Raw genomic sequence first — 18,353 nt, 5'->3', positions numbered from 1 at the left:
CAGACCACAGACCTCATGGGATGGAATTCATGCTCTGTGTGGGGAAATGAAATTGTTGATTTTTCATTTACACAAAAATGAAAAATAAATACCAGATGCTTGAAAACATGTTGCAACTCATCTTCCTGGAACTTAAAAGTGCATTTCTGACTGAGAAAATTAAATTAGAAAATCCACACAGCAAAAAAGATGTTTTGAATGAAATGCACTTTGTCTTTCCCTCGCTCTCACATACATGCACACACACAGTATCTCATTGTTTCTTTTGCAGGGAGCAGCTGTGAAGGAAACTGGGGGAGGGAGATGGACAAAACATCCCATTTTTGTGTTTGGTACAGAGCTAAGCTTTTAGGCCAGCCTTCCTGAACTGGGCGGGGTGTGGCATGCATTAAAATGAAACATCAATGACCCTGTGAAGCTTATAAAACAGCTTGGGAGAAGCTAGTCAACAAGAGAAGGCATCCTAAATTGGGTGAGTTTGCATGTGGAGACTGCCTTCATCTTGACCAAAAAGGTACGTATTGTGGTTTTAATTTTCATTTATGATGAATGATGTTTACCCTAGAGACAGTCTTGGCTTTCTATGGCCCCTTTTCAGCTAACAATAGTAACTAACAGGATGGAGAGTTTGTGCCTGCTGCTTTGCAAATTTGGTCTCCTTTTTCCTCAAGCTCCCTTCCAAGGTAGATACTAACCGTCCCATTTTCAGATGATGAAACCGAGGTTCAGCTATCCCAAACAACAAGTCAAGAGAAGACTGACAACAGATGCCGAACTGGGCTGCCAAACCCATGTTGACTCATCTCCGAGTCTTCTGCTTGCACTGGGCACACTCTTCTAGATAGACGATAGGAAAATTTTCCCTACACCAGTACTGTCCTGGATGGGTTCTCGGGGACCTGTCATCCACTGGTGTGCTGCAGCAAAATTAACTGAAAAGTGAACTGGAATTCATCCTGTGAATAGAAAATGCATTTAACAATGTGGTACAAAACTATTTTCCTGAGAAGACATGGTTTCTTGTTGGATTCAGCAGCTAAATGGGTTTTTTAGACCCATTGACTTGCGGAAGTGTATTTTGTTTTATCACATGAAATCTCAGAAGCCAGTCGTCTTTGGATCTGCAGATCTTTAAAATCAGGGACCAGGTCCTCGGTAATATGCAGGCATCAAGAAAACAGGCTCTTAGGAGACTTGGCCTAAGGAAGTTCTGGCTTCAGAGCTTAGCAGGAACTAACCTGGGCTCATTAACACCATTGTGTACAAAGAGAATGTCAGTGTGGGACCCTAACAGGTAGGGTATTGTGGCCGTATGGGGTAGGGCCCATTCAACATACTGAAGCCCGGGCTTCTCCAAGGGGAAGTTCAATGACTATGAGTTTCAGTTCACAGAGTCAGTGCTGGCCCAGTGTGGGTGCACCATAACCTTAGTAGAATTCTTACTAAGTAATTGAATATTCAGTTAAAAGAGCATTTAAATTTTATTTATTTATTTATTTAAAGATTTATTTATTTGACAGAGAGAGAGAGAGAGGGAGATCACAAGTAGGCAGAGAGGTAGGCAGGCTCCCCACTGAGCAGAGAGCCCAATGCAGGGCTCGATCCCAGGACCTTGAGACCATGACCTAAGCCAAAGGCAGAGGCTTAAACCATTGAGCCACCCAGGCACCCCTAAATTATATTTATTTTTAAAATATGTAAATTCCCCTCATTAAGACATCTTCCCAATAGTATTTAGAAGATGATGCAAAAATATAGGTCACACATACCCAAGTTCACAGGTGTATGTTAATAATGTGATTTACCTTTGATTCAGAGGGAGGGCCTCAGGCCCATTGCTGAGAGGGTTCTTGCCCTTGCAAAAGCAAGAATTTGAGAGCAAGCCGTTTAGAGAAAGGGACAAAGATGTATTAAGTATAGGAGAAAGGAGCTACCTTACAAAATAGTAGTCCCCCCTTCCAGCTGACAAAGAGGACACCCCTTTGCCTCTAATAAAGGGTCTTGTAAGTTTTTTTAATTAATTAACCATATAGGGAGGGGCTCACTCTTTAATTTTGGGTTTTTCATTTATATTGGTGAGTTTTTCCATTGTTTTAGGATCGTGAAATTACCTGCAGGGAGCAATTTTAAGAATGTCTGGCCTTTACCACTTTTATTACCTGAGGGAATGGGGTCTTGAGGCCTCTGTGAGTCAGAACTTGTAACCCTTTTTATGACCTCCCGACTTTTGGTTAAGGGTTAGCCTAAAACCAAAATGGCTTCACTTTGTTCACTTTGTCTCCCAAGTCCTCTCCCCACTGCCTCCCCTTCAGAAGGTGCTGAAGAAGTGTGGAGTGAGCTGGAATGGGAGGGGCCTGGAAAAGAAATTATGGATGCCATCAACCGTTACCCTCGCAGAAAGTTTTAACCAGAGGAGTAAAACTCTTGCAAGGAGAGACATCTTTGGAAGAGATGCGAGCAACGCTAAGAATTAGCCTTGCTCTGAAATCCTCCCACAGAGCTAAAGCACATGCTTCAGCCCCCAAGAGAACATTTTGTAATAAGAGATTTGTCAGAGTAAGACAGGGAACTGACTTTTGGTGTAGTTGTCACTGGGTGAAATGAGGCTCATCAAGGTTACAGAGGTAGGTGTTTACTGAAAGTCACCAAAGCTGGTGTGCAGAAGGAAACCTGTCTGAGGGTCGCTGCAGGATGTTCAGCTGGCGATGGCCCCTGAGTCCCAGCTCTCTGCCCCTTCTGGCATTCAGCTTCCATCTGTACACTCGGGGGTTTGGGGAATGGGTAAAGGACCTCTCAAGTCCCGCCAGTTTGGGGGGCCCTGTAGAACGTGCGTAATGTGTGACCAGCCTTTGAGTTTGGATCTTCTGGCCAAGGCACGGAGAATTAGGAACCTACTGAGGGCCAAGAGTAGAGCTCCGCAGTTCTAAGAATTTCTCAGAGATGGATGCAAATTTTTGTAAGGTCAGGCGATTCCCATCATCTCCTAAAGGTTAAAATACAGATGTTGTTTACATGGTGGAAGGAGCCGATGGGAGATGGATTCTCAGAGAAGGTGGGGTCCTACCCAGACTTGGCTTGCTCAAGGGAGACTCAGCCACCACCCCACCACCACCATCCCTGGCTGGCAGCTTTACTCATTATGTAACTGTTCCTTTGGAAATGGAGCAGTGAAACCTCCAGAAGAAAAGCTATTGATTATTAAAGGTTATTTAGAGGTTTAACCATAATAAAGTGGTTATAATTATTCCTGTTATGACACATCCTTTTAAATGCTCAGATCTGAGAACATTTGGCTTGCATGGATTCAGTTTTCTTCATTGCAGGGAGAAAGGCAAAGAGCTAGAAATAGCTCCTGTGCAGCCACAGGCAAGGAGTCACACAGAAGAGGTCAGGGCAAGAAGAAGGGAAGGGAGCTTGGGCTGTTGCCAGCTACTGGTCCGTCTCTAGTTAAATGCACATCGGTTTCCCTGTCTATGCAACTAAAAGAATAAATAAAAATAAAAATAAATGCACATCTATGAAAAATATCCCCACAGGGCACCTGGGTGGCTCAGTTGTTAAGCGTCTGCCTTTAGCTCAGGTCATGGTCCCAGAGTCCTGGGATTGAATCCCTCATTGGGCTCCCTGCTAGCAGGGAGCCTGCTTTTCCCTCTCCCACCCCCCTTGATTGTGTTCCCTCTCTCGCTGTCTCTCTGTCAAATAAATAAAATTTTAAAAAAAGAAAGAAAGAAAAATATTCCCAACAGACGTCCAAAGAGAAATTCAGGAAACAATTATTTGTGTCTGCTTTTCATGGTAATAACAACTAGTTTATGAAACATTTTCTCTATATCAGACACCACCTGAAATGCTGTCTCTATACATCTCATTTAATTCTCACAAAACTTCCTGGAGTTGGTATTATTATTATTTCCACATAATAGCCTGGAAAGCTCAAGTGTGAACTGGACACAGTTATACTTAGTATGTGGCAAAGCCTGCATTTGAACCCAGCTGGGGTGCCTTGCGGTCCCCCAATACGCAGCTGCCTGTCAGGTCTCAGGCATATTTCTTGGTTGGTGAACAGCCCAGCAAGGCGGGGGTGGAGTGGGGGGGTGGGTGAGAGGCGGGCTGTTGATCAAGGAGGCATCTCTCTTATGAGTCTCCTAACACACCAAATGTCTGCTCTGTTTATGTTCATCTTTTTTCTCTCGCGTGGTTCCCTCGACAACTTCAACCTTTTCCTACCCCCACCCCACATCGTTTCTCTTCATTAACAAGTCTGGACTGTGCCTGACACTGCCAGGTCCTGGGGGTGCCTGTCCTTGAAAAATGCATAATTGGGAGGGAGCAGTTGGAAAATAAATCCAAGGAGCTCCAACACCAGGCAGAATGTGCTTTCCCAGGGGGTACAGAGTGTCTGGAGAGGCTCCGGGGGGTGGAATGCCTCCCAGTGCCATGAAGATGATGACCCAGGTGGCCTGCAGGGCGATTGTCAAAGGGTTCAGGGGGAGGTCTCCAGAGCGGTCCCCAGAAATCCCCCCCCCACCCTGTGTGACTGCATGTCCTTGGAAGCCCAGATCGACACAAGCAGCTTTGTTTCTCCTAACTCCGGGTTCCCTCCACAGCCCTAAGATGGTGACCGCGCTGCTGCTGCTCTCCGCGCTGGCCAGCCTCTTCAGTGCGGCATCCGGACAAGCCTTCCATCTTGGGAAATGCCCGACTCCTCCAGTGCAGGAGAACTTTGATGTGAATAAGGTGTGGTAAAAGGCTAACCTCCTATCCGTTTTGCCTCCCGTTTGAATAAACATCTGCCAGGCTTCAGAGTTAGTATTCTGCTTTGAGTCCCACAGCTAGCCTTGGGGTAGGTACTGATCCTCTTTGGTGATCCCCCAAGAGCAGACTCAGGCAAGAACTGGGGAGCAGAGAGTTTGGGGAGGATGATCCCAGGAAGCAATGTGGGTCTGTGGGGAAGCAGACAGAGAAGTAGAAGAGTAACTAAGGGTGCATTCCTCAACAGTAACACTGTTAACAAGAGGGTTCTGTCCTGCTGGGAATCCTCTGAGGAAATGTGTAGAATGCGCCTCAGATTGTCCCATGGAAGGGGTATGAGCCAGCTGTGGGCACTCTGGGGTGCTGGCAAGGTCTTCGGCAAAGGGGGAGATGTGAGCTCAAGGTGAGCAGCTGGCAGCGTGTTCGTGGGAATTGTCCACAGTGGCAGAGGTGAACCCAGCTAGGCTGAGAGGACACGCCGTAGTTGATGGGCAGGCAGCAGCTCCAGGGCTATTCTCCGTATTCTACGGATGAAGAAGCTCAATGTCAGACAGCTCATCACCGACCCAGGTCGCCCTGCTAATCCATGCAGAGGGGGATTCAAGACCAGGCTTCGCCATGGTGCTGGGCACCCATGAGTTCCTCCCGTAGGACCTAGAAGAGGACAGAACTTCCTCAAGAGGCTTTCTTGTTACCTGCTCTAAAAAGATTCCAATATAACCAGGTCCCCATATGTGGCTTTTCTTCCTGGGATCAGGCCCAGCCTTCCAGTGTATATATGTGCATATCTACAAGCAGGGAATAGGAGAAAGAGGCAACTAGTGGAAACAGGAAAGGTTTCCATTGCTATGAACTCATGCCTAGAGTCTCGCTCTTAAGACATTTTCTCCTTAACAGAAAGTTTGGATCTTTTTTAAGAGCCAGTACTCATGATGGGCAATATTAAAATTGTTATCAGTCACTCACTCCTCAGTATGAATAAGTGTTGGGACCTCTTGGGGTGGATTAGGTACAGGAGTGAGGGACGAGAGCTCAGAGCCTGCAGGTTGTGGGGAAGGAGCACCGTCCACAGAGTCACACAGGGGAGGTAGGAAGGACACATACAGTACAGTTTACATCGCTCACTCTATAACTGTTACAGGCTGGTCCCTTTATTCAGGCAACCCTGCTAAGCTATGGGAGATTTTCCAGAAAAAAATCCAGGGAATTTGAATTATATTTCTGTTTGGGGGTAAAAATCCAAAGACACTTTGATAATTATAATTGGACTCTATTTACAAAAGTCCCTTGAGGCGTGAAGCGGGATGTTTAACAAAGTTTTGCTGAAATATAATTCATGTAACACATAATTCACCTGTTTAAAGTTCACTTTCTATTTTTTTGTATAATTGGAGTTATGAAACCATCACCACAATCAATTTTATAATATGTTCATCATTCCTATCCACAAATAGTCACTCTCCATTTCCCATCCTCCTCCCAGCCCCAGGCAATCAGCTCTCCCTATGAATTTGCCTATTCTGGACATTTCATAGGGGCAGAATCATACAGTACGTGGTTTTTTTAGACTGATTCCTTTCACGCAACATAATATTTTAAAAGTTCATCCATACTGTACTATGCATCTATACTTCAGCCCTTTTCATTGGCAAATAATATTCTCCTGCATGAATAATACCACATGTTATTTATCTGTTCATCATTTGGGTTGTTTACACTTTTAAACTATTAGGAATAATGCTGCTACAAGCATTCATGTGTAAGATTTTTGTGTGTTTGTCTTTATGGGAGTTTTTTTGGTGGACATACATTTTCAGTTCTCCTGGGCATATAGCTGGAAGGAGAATTGCTAGGTCATATGGTAACTCCACGTTAATCTTTTGAGAAACTGCCAGACTGTTTTCCAAAAGAGCTGCATCACCATTTTACATTCCCACCAGCAGTGTCTCACACCGATCTCTCCGTATCTTTGCTCACACTTGTTATCACATCTTTTGGATTATAGCCCTTAAAATTTTAGAGGGCATGAAGTGGTATCTCAATGTGGTTTTGATTTGTATTTCTCTGATGGTTAATGATGATGAGCATCTTTTCATGCATTTATTGTCCATTTGTATATCTTCTTTGGAGAAATGTCTGAGTCCTTTGCCCATCTTTTACTTGGATTATTTATCTTTTAATTGTTGAGCTCTGAGAATTCTTTATATGTTTTAGATACAAGTCTCTTATCAAATATAGGATTTGCAAATATTTACCCCATCCTGTGGATTCTCTTTTCACTTTATCAATGTGTCCTTTGAAGCACAAAAGTTTTTAATATTAATGAGTTACAATTTATCTATTTTCTTCTTTTGTGGCTTGTGCTTTTGATTTCTAAAAAATTCATTGCCTAATGGAAGGTTATGAAGAATAATTTCTATATTTTCTTAAAAGTTTTTTTTTTTAGTTTTAATCATTGCATTTAAATTTGTGGTCCATTTTAAGTTAAACTTTGTATATAGGATGATATAGAAGTCCAACTTTATTATTTTGGATATTCAGTTGTCACAGAACTTTTTGTTGACAAGACTATTCTTCCATCGAATAATCTTGGCATCCTTGTTGAAATCAATTGGCCATATATGTAAGAGTTTATTTTTTGGACTTTCAATTCTATTATATTGTTATATATATCCATTCTTATGCTAGTGCTATACAGTATTGATTACTATAGCTTTGTAGTAAGTTTTGAAATTAGAATATATGAGGCCTCCAACTTTGTTCTTCTGGCTAGTCTGAATCCTTTTCATTTCCATATGAATTTCAGGATCTGGTTGTCAATTTCTGTAAAAAAGCAGAGTTGTTGTCTTTTGTTTTGTTTTGTTTTTATGGGCCCAACATGTTTCCACTGTGCTTCTCTCTTGTTTTGTTTTTATAAAGACTGCACTGAATCTAAATCAATCTGGAGAACATTGTCATCTTAACAATTTTAAGCCTTCTAGTCCCTGAACATAGATTATCTTTCCATTTATTTAGGTCTTCTTTCATTTCTTTCAACAATGTTTTATATTTTTCAGAGTATAAGTTTTGCGTTTCTTTTATTCCTAAGTATTTTATTTGTTTGATACTATTGTAAGCGGAATTTTCATAACTTATAGAGGGTTCATTGTAAGTGTAGAAACCCGTTTGCTTTCTGTATATTGATCTCGTATCCTTTAACCTTGCTGATTGCATTTATCAGTTCCTATAGTTCTTTTTGTGTGGATTTCTTGGGATTTTCTATTACAAAATCATGCTATCTGCAAATACAGATAGTTTTACTTCTATCTTTTCCAGGATTCTTTTTTCATTTCTTTCCTTTTTTTTTTTTGAAAGTGAGAATGAGAGAGAGAGCAGGCTGTGGGAGGTGGGGGGGGGGCTTGCACAGGAGCAGGGAGGGGCAGAGGGACAGAGAGAGAGAGGATCCCAAGTAGGCTCCCCAATCAGTGTGGAGCCCATTGCAGGGCTCAGTCTCTCAATTCCCAAGATCATGATCTGAGCCAAAATCAAGAGCTGGAAGCCGAACAGACTGAGCCTCGCAGGCGCCTCTCCAGAATTCTTTTTAAACATTGCTCTCTCCTTACGCGGTTAGAGAAGCAGACCCAAAACCATGAAATGGCTTTCACAAAAATACTATGAAATTACAAAGAAGCATGACATGAAAAGCAATCTTCAACCTCCGAGTTGCCTCTTTACTGGAAAATCACGCTTCCTCGGTTTTAATTGTGGAGCCCTGAACTCACCTTAACAATAACAGAACTCTTTTAAATGCTCTGTATAAAATGGAGCTTTTTTTGAGGATGCCGAGGAAACCAAATGGTCTTTCATCTTATTTTTCGGTGCTTTAAGTGAATGTTGATTTCAGTGGTTTAATGGAAAGATGTGCTTTCATAAATGAGTGGAACATTTATGTCATAAACAGGAGTATAGATTTGAGCAAAGAGCCATGTGACTGGCGTAATACTGCCCCCTGTTGGCAGGACGCTCTCAGTTCAAAGCCTGACTCTATTGAAGGTGAGTGCATCTCCGATTTTTCCCTTGTTGGGTAATAAATTTCTAAAATCTTTTGAATTAGTATTTTGACTAAGTAAATATATTCATATGGTTCAAAATTCTAAGTGTACCAAAGAACATTCGATGAAAAGCTTTATTCCTTCCCACCTCAGTTTGCCTCTCTAGTAGCAACCAGTAAAAACAGTTCACTGTGTATCTTTTGGGAGATAATGTTTACGTCCACAAATACATACATAACTGCAGTAGGCAGAACGATGTCCACACCCAGATCCCTGGAACCTGTGGATATGCTACTTTCCATGGAAAGGGGAATTGTGTTGATGTGATTACAGTTCTAGACTTGGAGATGGCAAGAGTGGCCTGGATTATCCAGTGAGCCCAGTCTAATCACTGAAAGCAGAGAATCTTCCCCAGCTGTGGTCAGAAAGATGCAGTGTGATAAGGATGTCCCCTGCTTTTGCTGGCCCTGAAGACGGAGGAAGGAGTTCACCAACCAAGGAATGTGGGTGGCCTCTAGAACTTGGACAAGGCAAGAAGACAGAGTTCTCTAGAGCCTCTAGAAAGGAACACAGCCTTGCCAACACCTTGATATTAACCAAGCTCACTTGATGTACAGAACTGTGAGACCACAAATTCATGTTGTGAGCTTGTGGTAACTTGTTTGTTATAGCGGGGACAGAAAATGAATGTAATTGGGACCTGGGGGGCTCAGTTGGTTGAGCATCTGCTTCAGCTCAGGTCCTGATCTCAGGGTCCTGGGATGGAGCCCCACATCAGGATCCCTGCTCAGCAGGGAGTATGCTTCTCCTTCTCCCTCTGCCCCCATTCATGCTTGCACTCTCTCTCTCTCAAAATAAGTAAATAAAATCTTTTAAAAAAATGAATATAATAACCTTTCCCCCATTTTTCCATGCGCTCTATTTTTCACCCAGCTCTTTTTCCATTGAATATATCTTGGAGTAATTGTATATGACTCCTTTAAGAAAAGGAGTATAACATTCCATTGCATGGATGTTGCCATCATTTATGGACCCCATTCCCTACTAATGCTCACTTAGACTCTAGTTTCCTGTGTTTCGTTCTTAAAAACAGTACTGCAGCAAATAACCTCATATATGCACTGTATGTATTTTCAGCTTTGCTAGATAATTCCACATTGCCCCCCATGGAGGTTGTAAATTGGAGCAGTCTCCATGCAAGACGGTGCATGGACACAAGAAAACACCTGTCTCCCCTCACCCACAGTCACACACTTCCTTTAATGCTGACTCTGTACATGAAGTTATAAACTGAGACCAAGCCCCCAGGGGAAGAATGATATCAGTCTCCTAAATCCTCATCACCTGCCAAAAGCCTTTGTGACCAGTTCCCTCTCCAGGGTCAAATGAGGAGAATTCTACCAATCCTGGAGTTCCAGTTCCCCACAGGAACATATCTGATTTTGCACACAATTCAGAGATGCCTCGTAGAATCACAAAATATTTGAGATGTCACCTTACATCATCTGGACTGAGCCCTCTCTTTTACAGAGTCTAGAATTTCACATAGATTTTGGCTGGAGGGGCCACTGACAGCATATCTAAATAAAAAGCACTTGAGGAATAAACTGCGGCATTCGACAAACGCCTGCACATCTGATTCACTTACTCTCCTTTGAATCAATATCTGGCTCAGTTGCTGTTGGGAACAATGCAGCCCATTTTGCTTGGTTTCCCAGGAAAGGGCTCTGCTCTAAAAGACAACAATAGGGAAGAGTTTGCAGGTCCCCAGAGAACCGCAGAGTTTTCTCTGTTTGTTGTTATCTCTGCAGTATCTTGGACGATGGTATGAAATTGAGAAGATCCCGGTGAGCTTTGAGAAGGGAAGTTGCATCCAGGCCAACTACTCGTTAATGGAAAACGGAAACATCAAAGTGATAAACCAGGAGTTGAGGTGAGTGGCTGTGGTTTCAAAAGCAGCACAGTCCTGGAGCCAGCCACTAGAGAGCTGTCCTGGGGTGACTGGGTGTCCTTGCAGTCTAGTTCAAGGGGGATGCCATTGCGGCTGGGTATGCACTACCTGTTCACAGCAGGTCCTGAGATGATGACTCTTGGCAAGCGGAATGGCGGGGCATGGCAGGGGGGAGGGGGAGGTGCGAGGAACTACTCATTTATTTGTAAGACCACTGGCAGAGCATTTTACTGTATTGTGTACTTACTCTATTGTGTACTCCCTGTATTATGTACCTGTTGTCTATGTACTCCGCAGGAAAGGCACTTGGGACTCAATGGGAACCCAAACTGTAGATACACAGTTAATTGTGAAATAGATACTCAGCAGAGGACAAGGGGAGGAACCTTCTCATCTGATCTCCCAAACCAAGAGAGAAGCCCTTGTACATTATCTACTGACAGAGGACATTCAGCTCTGCTTGAATCCTTCCAGGAATGGGTAGCTTATTGCCTTCCATGACAATTTATTCCATCTCCAGACAACTTTGACTATTAGATACAGATATAGTCACCCTCTGGGTTTTGTGACAGGAAAGCTTAGAAAAGTATACTTTTTTATTACTGGGAGCTTCTAATGGATTTCTATTTGATACAAAAATTCATACTTTAGAAAGCAAATGTAAACTTTAAAAGAGCCCCAGAAAAAGTTCCTACCTTCCACAACAAAAATAAGAGCAACAATAAATAGTGACAGATATTAAGCACTTCCTTTGTGCAAGGCACTATTTTGTACACACCTGTACACATGTGGACCTATATGTATGTATATGTAAATGAGTGTGTATATTCATTTCATCCCCATAGCGACCCTGAGGTAGATGCTGTTATTAACCTCATTTTTCTAGAAGAGGAAACTGAGGTACAGAGAGGTCAAGTAATTTCCCAAGGGCCACACAGTTTGTAAGTAACAACACGAAAATTTAAGAAGTGAAATGAGGAAGAGGACAGAGGACACATGAAAGGAAGGCTGGGGATGAAGGGTTGTCCTTCCTGTTCCCTACAGGATCTGAGAACAGTGTCAACTCCAAAAAACAACCACAAACCAGCCTGGAAGTTACTAGGGCTTCGTGTGGCCATCCTACTATCCACTAAGCTTACTGTGAGCCAAGACACTGGGGGGGGGGGGTGTAACTGCTGGCCCTGCGTACATACAAGAGTGAGTGTCTTACTCTTAAGGGCCTATAAAGAGAAAACCAGCTTATTTTAGAGCCCAGGAAAGGCTCCAGGAATTGGGAGGCAGGCAGCCATCTAAAGTTGCAGTGACTTCATTTCAAATATTTTGTCCCATTCTGTGACCAAGAGTCAGGCAATGACACAGATCCCAAACCTCTTTCACCTCTCCTTTGGAGCTGGCGGGGAGTCGTCTGGAACCGTATCCTGAGTATTAGGTTGCTTAGCCTGCAGGGTCACGTCTGTTTAAGATTCAAGGGCACACGGAGAAATATTTGCTAGTTCAGGAGAGGGGAACGGTTTTCCTCTCAGGAGTACTGTCAAATGGGCAGAGAGGCACAGCATGGAGTCGGAGCAAAGTACTCTCAGGTCGGAGAATCTGAGGGCCAGGGCAGCTGGCACAGGGCTGGGAGTTGAAGGGCTCAGGCTGGGGAGTTAGGCTGCCCAGTTTCAAATCCTGGTTCTGCCAGATACTGACAATGGGATCTTCAGTGATTTATGCTCATTCTCTAAGCCTCTTATTTCCTCTCTGTAAAATGGCGATAATCATAAAACTTCCCTCCATAGGGCTTTGTGAGCTTTGGGTGAGATAACACATGCAAATCACTTAGAACAGTGTTTGGTGTGGTCTACTCATTTAATAAATACCGCTGCCTTCCTTGAAAAAGACATGTGTGTTTTTCCCATGAACAAACTGTGAGCTTATGATCAGAGAATGTTTTTTGGAAACTGTTCTGGACAAAGCATAAATGATGAAGGAAAGGGGAGGAGTCTGTTGAGAAGAAGCTGGTTTGTTGCTAAGCAACCGTATGCAGATGGAAACGGACCTTCTTCTTGTCTTCCCAGTGGAGTTCCAGGTGACAGCTCAGGGTCTGGTCTCCAGCCCTACTTGAGGACTGACAGACATCCAGCAGCATATCCAACAGCATCAGAGTACCTCTGCCATCCTTCCTTACCTGTTTCTTGTCTGGTTTCTGGACATCAACACTAAACATAGCCTACTGACTTTCTTTATTTGACAGAGAGTGAGAGAGATCACAAGTAGGCAGAACAGCACACAGAGAGGGGGCAGGGGAGGGGGGTAAGCAGGCTCCCTGCTGAGCAGAGAGCCCAGCGCATGGCTCGATCCCAGGACCCTAAGATCATGACCTGAGCCGAAGGCAGAAGCTTAAACCCTGAGGCACCTGGGCGCCCCTCCTACTGACTCTAACACACGCTACTCCTCTAGTTTTAGTTTGCCCCTTGAGGAGAGACAAATGGGGTCCTCATCCTTCAGTGTCCTCAAAGAGCCCTGTGATATGTGAGCACCTTCCTTCAGTCTATCCCCAGGCCTTTTCCCGCTCCCCCAGGTCCCCAAGGTCATGGCCAGTTACCCGGAAATGGAGCCAGCTCCCTTCAAAAGAGTGAAAGTACTTCATCCAATCTGAGGCCATCACTTCAGAAACACCACCATTTTATAAATCCCTAAGAAAGAAATGACACTGCCAATTGTAAGTGGAAGGTGGCACTCGTTGTGAGATGGGCATTTCTTCTCATTCAACATCTCTGAGAATCACAAATGTTTTCTCTTTGCCTGCTGTACCTGGCCGGGGTCAAAATCTCCCACACTCAGTCAGAAGCCTGCTGGGCTGGATAGGGGTCTTGGAGCTCAGGTGAATGAATGCCTTTATGGGACAGATGTCACTGAGACCCCAAGAGCAGGGAAAGCTTGCAGATCTCCAGACTTCCAGCAGTCCTCGTTTTTTTTGTTTGTTTGTTTGTTTGTTTGTTTGTTTTTTCCTTTGGCTCTTTCTTGTTTTTAAAGAAGCTAATCTTCTTAGTGTATTGGGTTGTTTCGTTTGTTTGTTTTTTCCTTCTCTTTTACTTCCTCCCTCTGGAGCCTGAGAATGGGAAATGGCCTTGCAGGACCCAAAAAATAGCCCTAAAGGGCAAAGGCCTAACATGTTATCCGGTCCTGGAGCATTTCAGTTCTTGCTTCTTATCATTCCAAGGCCATTTGCTTCCGCCTGGTGTGAGACAGTGACAAAGGAGAGGGGACAGAGCCTTCCTAACCCGCAATCACATTCTTGCCGCCGTGGTCCTTAGTGTCACACATCTTGCCTTTCACTGATTTTTGACTTCCCATGAGTTAAGGTTTTTCGTTGTTTTGTTTTTTTGTTTTTTTGTTTTAACGCATTGCAGATCTGATGGAACTGTGAATCAAATCGAAGGCGAAGCCACCCAGGGCAACCTTACAGAGCCTGCCAAGCTGGGAGTTAAGTTTTTCTGGTGTAAGTATTCACTTCGCTTGGGAGGTTTCAGGGATAAGAGATACACAAACTGAAAGTTAGAGCCTTTTCTACCTCAGATGAGAAGTCAGAGCCCTGGGTGGGACTTAATACATAATTATTTGTTGAGCACCGGCTACATGCAGCTCAGGGCTAGGCACCAAAGATAACAATGACGAGCCAGACAGAGCCGGGCTTGTTCCCGAGGGACTTAAACCCCAGTGTGGATACTGACAAGTACATAGGCGATTTACTATTAAAAACTACCACGTTTCCATAGAGGAAGCACAGATAGCAGCACACAGGGTCTGAGCAGTAGGATAACCAATCCCGCCTTTCCCACCTCCCACCACCCCCACTCCCCAGGAAACAGAGGCTGGAAACATTAGTGGTTAGTAATAGTTAATAGTGGTGTTCTTAGCAAAACAATTGATATGCACAGAAGCTTGACAGCAAGAGATAATGAGTGAAGGCAAATCTGAGCCCCGGCTTTGTCTGCCACTTTCTCGCCACACTGTGGGTTTCTCTGAGGGATATATGATCATGGGCATGTGCCCTCTGAGCTCTGGGCTCATGGAGGAATGGACACGGGCAACAGAGAAAACACCAAATACTAGTTTTACTGTTGATACAGACACACGGGTGAAGGCAGGTCAGAAATGTGAGATTTCTTAATTCCCAGTGTGCTCGAAGGTCCCTCTCCCCACCCAAGTGGCGGATACTGAAGTCACAGCTGCAAGAGGAATCACTACCTCCCACCCCCCATCAAGCCCGTAGAGGGGAGCAGAGAGGACACTCTTATTTTATACACCAAGATAGGAATGCTGGGAGATGAAAACAGTTCTTCCTGCACATGTGACCATAGGCAGATATCGTCACCTCTGTGCCCAGTGTTGTAAAGGTAAATGAGATGGCAAATGCTCCGTAAATGGAAGGGGCTTTGTATATGTCAGTTTCTCTTGTTTATATCACAAATAAGAAAGTCCAAGTGCAGAAAAGCTAGATGATGGAGGCAAGGTCACTGGACTAATTAAAGGCAGACTTGGGACCAAAACATAGGACCCCAAACTCTCAATTGAGGGGTGGGGATAGGAGGCAAGGCCAAATATTATGGGCATGACCTTACAAAAGAAGCCTGGAACAGGAGCTGGAAGAGGCAAGAGCTCCTGGCAGGGCAATCAGAGGAGGAGGAGATGTATTCTGGTGGGTCTTCCAGGGTGTGTGGGGATTATGGGAAAGGCTGTCCCAAGTGCAAGAATGGCAAGAGGAAAGGCCTGCAGAGAGAAGCCCAGAGGATGGGCAGATACGTGGAGCACAAGACAAGACTGGGTAGAGCCTCAAAAGCCATGTTCCTGGGTTGAAGTGCCTCCCAGAAGCAGTAGGAGGCTGTCAGAGTTTTCTAATACAGAATCATGGAAATTTTCTTTGCTGAGAAGAAACATCTGGGTAAATGGGTCTTGAGATCTAGACCCTGTGGGAGGAAGACAGCATGTGAACTCCTGAATGTGTGCAGGTGGGGCATGAGGCCATCACCAAAAGAGGTTGGAAGAACATTTCCTCCAGACAGCTCAGGGTTGCAGAGTTCTCGGTCCAGCTGGGAACACACAAAGCAGTGGAAAGTCACAGATAGCAGATATATGACAAATACGAGCTTCTCATGGGGAGCCCACAGGCAGGCACCAACAGGGCTAGAAAGGTAAGTCAGAAACAGCTCTCAGTGTGGGCCCCGTAGCCTTGTACAGGCTTCTGTCCATCAGGCATCCTCCAAGTGTCCTTCCTTTTTCATATTTATAAAATAGGTAGAAAGTCAGACAGAGGAGGGACCTTGTTGGGTTGTCATCTGGATTGGCCCTCTTGTATTATACTGATGACCAGCTGGGTCTTTGATGCCCAGCCAAGCTCTAACCTCTCACACACTGCCTCCTTTGTCCAGCTTCTCATGGTCATTCACGAGTGTTGAGATATGGTTTGGCTTGGCAAACGGGGATTATTTTGGAGTGGAGGAGGTGGGATGCTTGAAACCCAGGAAAGCAAACCTCCCATGATGGGATATGTGTCGAAATCTTTTGTTCTTATGGGGTCAGCTCACAGCTTTCTGCCATTTGGGTTCATGTTCCACTTAACTTTAACAAGGTAGGCTATGACTTTTCCTTGCCTTGGACTGCGGTGTGGAGGTAAGTTAATAGAGGAAGTTTCTGGATTCAGATGGAGAAGGTAAATCTTCCCTTTTTCCATAAGGACCCCTTAATGCTGAAATTTTGATACTAGGCAGATGTCATTCAATGAATCCTTATAGGCCCTTTGTGAGAAAGAGTTTTTAACCTGTTATCACCTGATTCTTAAGAACAGAGGAACTTCTGAAGATCACACAAAAAGAAAAACAATTCAGCATTAGTCCTTAATTCCTTCCCTAGGCAGTTTCTAAAGGAATTGGGGAAGTACAGACCTGGAAAGCCTGGGGCCCCTGACCTCACATTCTCTTTTCTTCTAAAGATTTTTAAAATTTATTTGTTGGGGGGGGGGGAGCACACATAAGCAGAGGGAGCTGCAGAGGGACAAGCAGACTCCCCGCTGAGCAGGGAGCCTGATGTGGGACTCGATCCCAGGACCCTGAAATCATGAACTGAGGCACCCAGGCATCCCCTGACGTCACATTCTTGACTCCCCTTATCTAAGTGGTGCCTCCATTTGTACTAGTGCTCAGTGCAGCCTATTAGTCTAGGGGGTCCAACAAAATTCCCTATGAACCGTCGCCTTCTGCAGACCAATCTGCTGCCAGGGAGGGAGGATCCAGAATGATGGCTCTGAGCTCGGGCTGCAGACTGGAATCACTGAGGGAGACTTCAGGAGTTCCAGTCACCCCCACATCAGGATGTGGGCAGGCCTGAAGGTGGTGGCCTAGGATTTTTTAAAGCTCCCATAAGATTCCCACATGAACTCAGAGTTAAGAAGCCCTCATGTAGAAGAACTAGGACCCTGACTTCCTGGGTCCTGGAGATGAAGGTTCCTCTTACCCTCTTCCCGCTTAACACTGCCCTCTTGTTCTCAGTGATGCCCTCGGCTCCATACTGGGTTCTGGCCACCGACTACGAGAACTACGCCCTCGTGTACTCCTGCACCACAATCGTCTGGCTTTTTCACATGGATCATGTTTGGATCTTGGGAAGAAACCCTTATCTCCCTCCAGAAACTGTGACCTATCTAAAAGATATCCTGACCTCTAATGACATTGACATTGAGAAAATGACTATCACTGATCAAGTGAATTGCCCTGAGTCACTGTGAGAGGCTTGAGGGAACCTGCATTATTTCTCTGTTACTTCTTTTGCTTTGCTCCCCACCCCCATAAAGACAAACGCACCGCCGCAAACCATTGCAAACACCAAGAAGGGAAATTTGACAGCAGAAACCCAAGGAGAGTTGGCCCAAACACTTAGCCATGCACCAGTCTGTGACCTTGCCAGTCTAATAATAAACTTGTTGCTGACCTGCTGTGCTCACAGTAGATTCTGAATTGGTTATTGTGGGGTTTTCATTATAAGCTTATGTTTGGAGATCCCTGAACAGTTCTGCTGAAAGAAACGAAGCAGTGCACAGTTTAAAGGTAACAATCCTGTTTCTGGAAGGGGACAGCTGGTGGCAAAGGCCAGTGATGGGTGGCCTGAATCCAGGTGTCACCATCTTGCAGTGGGCACTCCTTTAGGGGGGAATCACTTCTGTTTTTTGAGTCTCTTGACAGGCAGTCTCTTTGAAGTATTTATTTTCTCATCAGGAGGTCCTCAGAGTCAGGCTAAATCAGGGGGCCATCTTGGAGTCCGTGCAGGGGAGAATCAATAAGAGAGAAGACTATGGGGATTTTTGTTTTTTAAGAGAATACTTTTTGGGTGTCTTTCATTCAACTGATATTTACTGAGGCCCAGCTGTATTCCAGGCATTGAAACCTTGTCATCCCACAGAAACTCCCAGACTAGCGAGGGAGACTGACACGTATAGATGCATGTATAATCCAAGCTGAGGTGTGCAAAGGTAGCAGCACATGGAGGGAACCGTGGGGAGCTCCGGGAGAGTCTCAGTCCCTGCAAGACATAGGCGCCCATGGGGTCTCACCGTCACAGCTCTGGGTGTCCCAACTTCAGAGAAT

At 44.7% G+C, this 18,353-nt stretch overlaps 1 protein-coding gene across 1 annotated transcript; it reads left to right on the top strand.

The window, feature by feature from the left end:
- Nucleotides 1–384: 384 nt before the first annotated feature.
- Nucleotides 385–17,717, top strand: APOD (apolipoprotein D). The gene is made up of 5 exons (XM_044252045.1): nt 385–514; nt 4,608–4,737; nt 10,595–10,716; nt 14,127–14,215; nt 17,262–17,717. Exons 2-5 carry the CDS (start codon nt 4,615–4,617, stop codon nt 17,495–17,497), a joined length of 570 nt encoding a protein of 189 aa, XP_044107980.1. The 5' UTR covers nt 385–514; nt 4,608–4,614; the 3' UTR covers nt 17,498–17,717.
- The last annotated feature ends 636 nt before the right edge of the window (nt 17,718–18,353 follow it).

Source organism: Neovison vison, chromosome 6, assembly GCF_020171115.1.
Source record: "Neovison vison isolate M4711 chromosome 6, ASM_NN_V1, whole genome shotgun sequence".
NCBI lineage: Eukaryota > Metazoa > Chordata > Mammalia > Carnivora > Mustelidae > Neogale > Neogale vison.
This window is presented reverse-complemented; position numbering and strand designations above follow the sequence as displayed.

Excerpts from the sequence above, each read along its gene's own strand:
- APOD (XM_044252045.1), top strand. The coding sequence starts at position 4,615 with ATGGTGACCGCGCTGCTGCTGCTCTCCGCGCTGGCCAGCCTCTTCAGT. Across the intron at positions 4,738-10,594 it reads AGAACTTTGATGTGAATAAG|TATCTTGGACGATGGTATGA; the intron begins GTGTGGTAAAAG and ends TTATCTCTGCAG. Across the intron at positions 14,216-17,261 it reads GGGAGTTAAGTTTTTCTGGT|TGATGCCCTCGGCTCCATAC; the intron begins GTAAGTATTCAC and ends TCTTGTTCTCAG.